The sequence below is a fragment of the Rhagoletis pomonella genome, unplaced genomic scaffold (genome assembly GCF_013731165.1).
Source record: "Rhagoletis pomonella isolate Grant_MI unplaced genomic scaffold, Rhpom_1.0 Rhpom_scaffold_00003, whole genome shotgun sequence".
Classification (NCBI taxonomy): Eukaryota; Metazoa; Arthropoda; class Insecta; order Diptera; family Tephritidae; genus Rhagoletis; species Rhagoletis pomonella.
In genome coordinates this window covers 89,033,121-89,042,876 of record NW_023458557.1, presented here as the reverse complement: position 1 = coordinate 89,042,876, position 9,756 = coordinate 89,033,121, and the positions used below count along the sequence as shown (strand labels likewise).

The window sequence follows — 9,756 nt, the reverse complement described above, 5'->3', positions numbered from 1 at the left end:
GAATAAACCTTAAAATATAAACATCTGAGTATTGTTTGTAATCATCCGGTTGGGCACTGTAAATACAATCATTATAATAATTAAGTACACTAAATATTTATTGAATAATGACACATACCTGCGAAATTTAACTTTTCCCCCTCCAATAATTATGTCTTTTTTTAATATCGAGGTATGTCAAATTAAAATATCTCTTTGGTTTTTTCTAACACGTCGTGGTTTTTTTTAATGGTGACATGTATATTTTAGAAATTTTAACAACTTGCATGAGAAGCCAAAGAATAATTAATTTAGAATTGAATTTTTACTTAAAACACAACAGTATTATTTAAAAATATCCAAAACGAGACAAAGTAAATCAGAAAAACTTATGTAATTTCGAAGTTAGCGTTAGCGTGTTAGCTCTTAAGAAAATAATTTTTGACAATTTTCTTAGCGTTAACATCGAAATTAATAAAATTTTATGATTTACTTAGTCTCTTTATGGGTATTTTTAATTAATAATCTAAAGTTTTTGTTAAAAATTCAATTCTAAATGAATTATTTTTTGGCTTCTCATGCAAGTTGCAAAAAATTCTAAAATATATATGTCACCAATGAAAAAAGAGGTATTTAAATTTTAGATATCTCAGTATTTGGAAAAAAAATTATAACATAATTATTGGAGGGGGCGGGGGGTTTAATTTCGAAGGCCTGTGTAATTAATTAAAATATGAATTGATTATGGCCGCGTTTTCGAGCGTGGGCTATACAAGTTTACAAATGTCTGTATTGGAATGGTACTTCACCATTGACAGACATAAAATATTCTTCAAATTCTCTCCTTATTTCCTTTGCTTCATTGCTTATGTAATTGTTTGGCTGTTCTACTGTTCCTTCTTGAACTGGTCGAAGTGAAACTTGGTTAAATTCAATTGGTATTAGATTGCCTTCCTCATCAGTTTGGCTTTCCACATAGTTCGAAGATTTCGTTATCAAAAAATTATGCAAAGCACAGCTAGCCATGGTGACCTTTGTTGTTTTAGTAGGATTCAAACGAATTGGTCGGGAAAATACTTGAAACCGTTTGGCCATTATTCCAAACACATTTTCAACAATACGTCTTGCTCTTGATAAACGATAATTAAATATGCGCTGGCCAGCTGACAAATTTCTTCCAGGGTATGGCTTTAGTAAGTGCTTTTGCATACGAAAGGCATCGTCTGCCACTAAAACGTATGGAACATTAAGTTCGCGGCCTTCCAATGGTCTAGATGAAGGTAGTCCAAGAGAATTCATGTTCAAGGCGTGCTGGAAAGTTGATTTGCCAAAAACTCCACCATCGGAAACTCGTCCATTGCAGCCAACATCAATATATACGAATTTATACTCTGCGTCTGCAATAGCCATTAGGACTATGCTATGAGTACCTTTGTAATTAAAGTAGGTACTTCCGCATCGCGTCGGAGCTTCCATTAGGATGTGCTTCCCATCAACTGCTCCTATGCAGTTGGGGAAATTCCATTTTTCATTGAATTTTCTGGCAATTTCATTCCATTGATCTTCATTGGATGGAACCTAAGAAATGAATAATCTAAAATTAAATTTTTCGTTTATACTATAATGGGTGTATATTTACCTGCAAATATTCATCTTTGAGTGTTTTGTAAATTGCATCACAAACTTCCGGTATGAATAAAGATATAGTGTTGGGCGCAATACGAAAAACTACAGATAAGCTTTTAAAACTGTCCCCTGAAGCGAGAAAGCGCAGTGTACAAGCCAAACGTTCACAGTCTGGAACCGCTTTTCGCATATTTGTATCATTCTTTTTTACAAATGGAGAAATCTTTTTAAGAAGTTCGCTGAAGGTCGTTTCGTTCATACGTAAGTAATTTTTAAACAAATATTTTTGATTATTTATTTCCCGGAACTCGCGCAAAGTTTTTTCGTAAGCGCCCTCGGTGCACCTTTTAAGGAGCCATTCGTTCACCCAAACACTTCGTGGAGTCATATTTCTTTTCTTTCTAGGAATACTATTCTTTTCAAGACATCTTTTCCGTTTTATATAATAACAAATGTATATAATCGCTGCGAGTTTCTTTTGCCTTTGCGTATCCATTATTTTTTGTATATTTCACTTAAAATCTCACAATATGTATCACAGATGCAAAAGTATGGTTGAGAACTGATCAGCTGTTTAAGTATTTATGACCAAATGGTTAAACCGTGTGAATGAATGTGGACAATATTTGTCACTTCTCTGTCGTGTGCAAATGTGTGACAAATCATTTGGATCTTTAGCAGCCAAATCGTCTGATCGCAAAACAAATCATTTGCACATCGATATCCAAATGCGCAAATGTGAACAAATCTAAATTTGGCATTTTCTGTACAAATGTACAAATCGTGTGATCCCTGCTTAAGAGTAAACATAAAGCGTTCATTATGGCAAGTGTTGAGAATGCACACCATACAACCTAGAGAAGCAGCAACATCAACGAAAGTTCGTTATTAACAAAATGCACAATTACTATGACAATAACTCTGGTCTCGAAGGATGCGGTGTAGGTGATGCCGGACTGGGTGGTTCTTCAGGAGAAGTCCATTTCAACTCGATCTACTTCCGGTCGAACAAAGGAACGTTCCAAGCAGAACTGTAAAAAAACTCGATAAAATGCTACCCCAAAGCTCTACTGCAGGCACACAAGGAAATTGGGTGGAATTGAAGAAATTGGCAGACCAGTATGTAGGCAATACTGTGGGAAGATAACACAGCAATTCTTGTAACTACCTTTCAACTAACGATAATCTGTCGAAAGGCACAAGTCTTTCAAAAAACCTAGATATATATTTTTCTAAAAAAAAGGAATAAATAAAGGAAAACGAAATTGAAAAAAAAGAAAAAACAAAAAGAAAACCCAGCGAAAATAAGTATTAATATTAAAAAAAAATAATAATTTTGTTTCTTCTTAAAACAATAAAATCCGAAAAATAAATTAGAAAATGAAAACTACTAAGTCAATGAAAAAGATAATCTACTATCTACTTAAAAATTAAATAAAATTAAAAAAAAATATTTTTACTTTTAAAACCAAATATAAAAATTAATCTAAAAAATACAAAAAAATAGAATCATAAAAAATAAAATAATATCGTAAAAATTATATGAAATAAAAAAAAACATATTTTTCTTTTTTAAAAAATAACATCTAAAGAATAAAAGAATATGATATTAACAAAAGAAAAAACAAACTAATTAAAATAAAAAAAATTAAAAATAAATGTAATAAGATTCTAAAAATTAAACCAAATATAAAAAATCTTTTTTCAGCAATAAAATATAAAAATGGAATGGAAACCAAACTAAAAAAATGTAATTTAAAAAATAAAAATTAAAATAAGTCCCAAAAATTTAATAAAAAAAAAAAAAATTCTATTGTATCGCCGAACTAGTTTGGCAGTAGTTAAAGGGAAGGCCAATGCGTTGAATACAGCTTGGTTGTCACTACAGACACGTAAACTTCTGCATCTACAAAGGCATATTCCCCAAAAGGGAAGTGAAAGCTACCCCCCGTAACTTTCCATACAAAATAAAACCCTGACCCTTCGTCTATTTTGGAGCCATCTGTTTAAATTCGACAATGGGCCATATGAATAAAAAATAAGCAATTACTTTTTCTTAAATATCAGAGAGTTTACTCGATTTATTCAAATAAGGCCCAATATGTAAGCCATTGCTCACTGTTGGGATTAGGCCAGCACTCAGAAAGGGTGGAGTATTATCCGGTGGCATTGAAAACACACAGCCGCTGTAGCTCGGTGGTTAGAGGCGTGTACTACTTCGCCTGAATTAGAAAGCGGTTTTCTAACATCTATCGCCCCAAGGCAGGCAATTGCAAACCTTCGAGTGCATTTCTTTCATAAAAAACTTTTCATCAAATCCATTTGTCGTTCGGAGTGGGCGTAAAATTGTAGGTTCCTCCATTTAAGTAACAACATCAATACGGACACCAAAAATTGGAGAAGAAGCTCGGCCAAAGACATAGCAAAAGTGTAGTTATTAAAATAAGTAGTATGGTATTAAGTATTACTATTATTACTATTATTATTAAAAATACATTAAAGTATAAATTTCTGCCTCCAGAAACCATTTTTGGACTGATAAAGACATTAAGTGACGGTAGGTCTATGAATGCATCAAAATGAGCCCTAGGTCTTGTAGAAAAATGTTCCGTAGGCCATACTGCAATCGTTCTTCAAAGTTTGGCAAGTAGGTTTCCCTTGCAGCTAATTGAAAGTCTGCTCCACCATAGTATAGATGCAGAGCTATGATGAGTCTTATTATAGAGGTGCAAAGCCACAAGATTCCTATAGGTGATAGGCCAGAAGTTTTAACAAATGTCTGCTTATATTGCCGTAACGCTGTTAGGGAGTATGGAGGTATTTTCTTAAACTCGAGCATTCCAAAAAAGATCACAATCTGGGATATTAATTTTTCTTATTTATTGGCGCTTTAATTACCAAAGCGAACATGACCGAGTCCAACAAAGCACGCGTAGTCGTTTCATTTTTGTGCTAACTGACGGCAATCGGAAATGCCAGGTCTCTCCAGAAAAGGCAGAGGGTTCCTCTTTTCCTGTTACCAGTATCGCGATCTAAATGTATGCCTCCAATAAACTTTCACCTCGCTCCTAAAAGTGATTGCCCGTGGATAAAATACTAAGTGGCAGTAGGTTTGTAGTGCATCCAGAGCCACCCAAGCTTTTGTAGGGAAAGCAGCGATCGTTTATCGATGTGTGGTTAGTAGACTTCCCATGCTATTGATTGTAATCCTACTCCGCAATTCATAAAAGGCCAACGTTCATTAAAGTTCGTAGGTAAGTCATTAGTTTTGAATTACGTATATATTTAATCCTGGCCTAATATTCCTTGTATGATTAATTCTATCTCGTGTATGAATGCGGCATGATTTAACCACTCTAAACCTAATAAGCTTCGACGTCATTCAATCACGCCAACTCCGACCATATACATATATAGTTGTCATGGTTTATTGGAGGTTTATACATACATTCATACGTACATATGCGCACATCGTCAAACAAACAATTAACTCAATGGAATACTTTTCGTTCTTCTTAAGCACATTTTAGTTTTCTTTAGTTTTCTTTGCCACTTTGTCCGTTTTGCACTTCAACGCTCTTTCGAAAACCGCTTGACAACCGCAGAGTGTTTGCTCTGAAGCTCGAAGTCTTTCATGGAACATCACTCGGTGCGAATTAGAATAAAAAAAAAAAATGGAAGCTTTGAAAACTAAATTCTCTACGACACCACCATCGACAGACGCTGTCAGCTGTTAGTAAAGCGAAAACTTTTTTATCTAGTCAAATTTGGCGCGAAGCAAGCCGATGAAAGAATGCGCGCTTATTCACTTCCGTTAATGTTTTTTTTTTTTGTTGGCTGCAAGTAACAAAGTGAAAGCGGAGGCAACAGCGGAATGCAAAGTTTTCTTATAAAAATACCAACTTCCATTGGATTAAATTTAGCGCCAACGCAAAATGTAAAACAAAATATTTTAAGACCTTTTTATTTGCGCTGTTTTTCTTTGGTTTTCTTCACTTCTTTTATTTTTTTCATTGCCTTACTTTGGTGCACAGTTTTTCATGTTGTCAAGCAGCTGCAGCAACATTGAGGCATGCAACAAACTAAATTGCACTGCAGACTTGCTAAAAAAGTTGCAAAGCGGCTTAAAGCGTTGAAAAGTGCAACACGGAGAATGCAGTGGGTGGGGATTTTTGGGGAACGAGTGCGCGCCAGTGAAAAGGTAAGCGGAATGGGTACGAGGTGAGTTAGCCATGCAGCAGCAAAAAAAATAAAGCGCGAGCAATTGAGTTACAACGATGTAACAACTTAAGCGTTACATATATGTATGTACAAACATAAATACGTACATACAAACAAGCAAGTTTTTTGAAGTGCTTATTAGGGGACGAAAGTATAATAAGGCGCCAGTTGACGCGTATAATCAGCCAGCCGGCTGGCCATTTTTCGAAGACCGTGCTGTCAATGAGAAACATGGTAGTGACAAAGTCTCTTTACCGTTACAAATTTCAAGCATTCCTCTACCGAGGCACTCAATGCAACGCAACACTGCTTTTGCCTGCCCAATCCCACAACACGTCGTAGACGCCACCCCCAGCGCCAGAAGTACTAACAGGGCGAAACTTTTCCATTTAAATGTTGTCAAACGATTTGCATTTCCTGAATTGTTTTCTTAACTATGCGGCAGTAGAAGTGTCGAGCGTTTGGTATTAAAAAGTGGCAAAGTTTAGCTTGGCGCGGAAAAGGGATAAGAGCAACATAGTGAGAGAGAGAGAGAGAGAGAGAAAGTGCGGCACATCAATTGGTTGGCCGACGTTTGATGTTGGCGATATTTTTCGCCTGCTTGCCCTTTTTCTTTTTTGCGCTTTATCACATCAGCTAACGCTTGTTTGTTGTTGCCCAAAAAACATGCTAAATGACGCTGGTGACAAGCTGCTATTTCTCTCGTCTTGCTTGCGCTTATATTCATAGCTTGCAACTTTTTGTATGCGCTTGTGATTGTGCAGCTGTGTTTGTTTTGGTGCAGATTTGCGCGAAACCTTGAAATTGTAGAATAATTGGCGGTTTGTGTTTGTAAATTTTTTTTGATAGTACTTTCGTGTTTTTTTTTTTTCTTTCATGCACATTTCTGCTCCACGTTTTCAGCTGCTTCATTTTTCATCATTAATATCTGGTGTATTTATCTTTGAAAATATGGGAGTTTTTCAAGAACTATTTTTTACTACAAGAACTATTCAACAATGAAGTTTCTACGATGAACAGAACCCGAGATATAACAATTTGAAGAGGTACATAATTATTTTGTCAGAATCATGAAAAAATCCAAAATTTTACAGATCACATATTCGAAGAAAAAAGGAAAAATGTGAAGCCAATCGAAATTGTGACACCAAATTTGGTGTCCAATATGAAAAAGAATGTCTCATATATATATTATATATGTATATTATAACACAGAATAAAAGTAGTGTTAGAATTGTAATATATTATTTGATTATTTGTGGGGTCGCATTTTATAATTCCTTTATGCCATTACAGTGTGTGAATGACGTTTTTTTTTTTTAATTTGGTCGTAAAGTAAATTATATCCCGGGATCCCGAGGGCTTGATCCCGGTATTTCGGGACTCAAAAAAAAAGCTTGGGACTCCCATGATTCGGGATTCCGCATCCCGGTACCAGATGCCTTAGTGGTGGGGCAGCCTTATATTGTAGGAACTACTAAAATTTTATGATTGTGAGCCGTTCATTTGTGAGTAAAATTGAGTAATTATCTGTCGTTATGTCTGATACTAACACCAAAGTGCTGGTGTCTTGTGTTTACAATTAAAATAATAACATTTGTTACAAGGGTTTTTTCGATCAGCTTTCTGAACTTCATATTGATTATGATATTATATCATCTGTGGTGATTTTAAATAAATAAATTTAAATAAAATTACTTATTTGTGACCCATTTTCGTCACCTTTTCTTAACTCTGTTGCACTTACTGATATGTCCGTTGTTAACACTTTTATTCCCACGAGATTCTTGTAATGTCCGTTCTAATTTACGTGAAGTTGTTATTGCTCCTCCTTCTACGTGTGTTATGTTGCTTGATCAAATATCCTTCCCCTCAGATCACGACTTAGTTTTTTTTGTTTGTTTCTGAGCTGGACCATTTTCAGTGGAACTACTGTTGGCAATTAGAAACTACTGACGATAAACTGAACTTTTTGGCACATGATATTCTTTAATTTTTTTTAATAAGCATATACCCCTTCGTCAAGTCAATTCCGAGTCTTTTTCTTTCCTCTGGTTTACCCATAAAGTTATGTTGGCGATTTAAAATCGCAATGCGTGATACACTGCATGGAAACGGAGACCAAATGATGCGATTTGGAATTCGTATAAGCATGCACCGAATAAAGCCACCTACACCGTTCGAATTTCGAAAAAGCTGTTATACACTAAAAAGTTGTGGTCGAATTTAAAATGGATGGGCGTGCTCTCTTGGGGAATTTCTCTCATTTCTAGAGAAATTGACTGCCCATTATGTAGCTGTAAACTCTTAAGGTATTAATTTGATGTAAAATTCGTGACTAGCGTGTCTACAACCCTTATCAGTACCGTTTTAAAAAATACTTTCTTATTTTTATAAAAATTGACAGTTGACAACTCTCAACTATCAAATTTTTAAATTCACATAAAATTCGTGATCAGCATGTCCCAAAACCTAATTACTGGCATTTTTAAAAATATAGTCTTATTTTCAGAAAAATTGACAGTCCATTGGACAGCAGTTAACTGTCACAGTTTCAATTTGAACAAAAAAAAATTGGTGACTAGCGTGCCTAAAATCCGAATTAGTGGTATTTTAAAAAAGATTTTCTTATTTTGAGAGAAATTGGCAGTTGATTTGATAGCTGTCAACTTTCAAACTATAAATTGTACGGCATATTCGCACTAAGAATTACAATCATACTATAGTCCTGCAGTTTTATTATAATCGTAACATCCCTTATAAATGTCCACGTCAAACATGGCTTCTACGACCATTGTGAGCCGTATTAATTTCCCAGATTCAATTTTCAAATTCAGTCAAAGTGTCCTAAAAAGACAACTTAGTTTTTCGTGCCGTCGAAAGTGAATTTGAATACGACAAATATATTTTATGCACGGTGAATACCGGTTCTATGGAGAATTTACCAGATTTAAAACTGCACTAATAGCCGAGAAGTACATTGGGCTTCAGTCATTGTGCTGGGTATGCAGTTAGAGTTGCAGAAGAACCAAGTCTCGGATGCGGCCTATACGCCGCGATGTCTGAATTTGGCATCCCCGCGAAACTGATACGGCTGTGTAAAATGACGTTGAGCAATACCAACAGGTCGATCAGAATCGAGAAAGACCTCTCCGAGCCGTTTTCCACCAATTGGGGTTTTAGATAGGGCGACTCCCTTTCATGCGGTTTCTTTAATCTGATGTTGGAGAAAATAATAACACCTGCAGAACAGAACCGCTCAGGAACAATTTGTTACAAGAGCGTGCAATTGCTAGCTTATGCCGATGACATCGGTGATGAACTGGGGCAAAATCGCTTAGACGAGTTATAACACCAAACAATAATAAGAAGAAGAATAGCTTTGTTGTTTTTTTAGCCGCGCAATTGTTATTCGTACATCATCAGAGTTAGACCGAGGCCACACATTGAGTGGCAAAGCGGCGGAAGTGGCTGACCGGTGAACGTCTTAAAATTAAAATATGTGATATACTATTGTAGTCCCCACGCAATGATCGGCCTGTGAGCGGCATTCCTGAATGGTTTGGCGGCGATGCTCAGGAATATAAGTCGCTCAGCCGCTCAGCCACTCATTGCGTGGCCTCGGCCTCAGGCGGTTTTGAATCGCTTCCGCCATCATCGACTGTTGGCCCGGTCTTAGCTATCACTACTTTTAGTGCCCTTACTATTCGGTAAGGTGGAAAAGTGTTACGTTTACGCTTCGGACATCAGTAACTAGGTCGCCTTACAGTTGTTTTTACAGAAATTCGCCCGTAATTTGAAACCTGCCGAAAGTCATCTAAAATTTTAGTAAAATATTCCATAGTTTTTTGTCGGCCAGCAATTCAAGCTCTCCCGTTTTACTAATGAAAACACGTCTTGCTCTTTAATTCTCGGTATCGGTCTCACATA

At 35.9% G+C, this 9,756-nt stretch overlaps 1 protein-coding gene across 1 annotated transcript; it reads right to left on the bottom strand.

Moving 5' to 3' along the window:
* Nucleotides 1-756: 756 nt before the first annotated feature.
* Nucleotides 757-2,328, bottom strand: LOC118736409 (protein ANTAGONIST OF LIKE HETEROCHROMATIN PROTEIN 1-like). The gene is made up of 2 exons (XM_036466502.1): nt 1,619-2,328; nt 757-1,557 (listed from the first exon to the last, which is right to left on the bottom strand). Exons 1-2 carry the CDS (start codon nt 2,099-2,101, stop codon nt 757-759), a joined length of 1,284 nt encoding a protein of 427 aa, XP_036322395.1. The 5' UTR covers nt 2,102-2,328.
* Between the last annotated feature and the right edge of the window lie 7,428 nt (nt 2,329-9,756).

Coding starts and splice junctions, on each gene's coding strand:
- LOC118736409 (XM_036466502.1), bottom strand. CDS start 2,101: ATGGATACGCAAAGGCAAAAGAAACTCGCAGCGATTATATACATTTGT. Junction 1,558..1,618: donor TCAAAGATGAATATTTGCAG/GTAAATATACAC, acceptor TTCATTTCTTAG/GTTCCATCCAATGAAGATCA.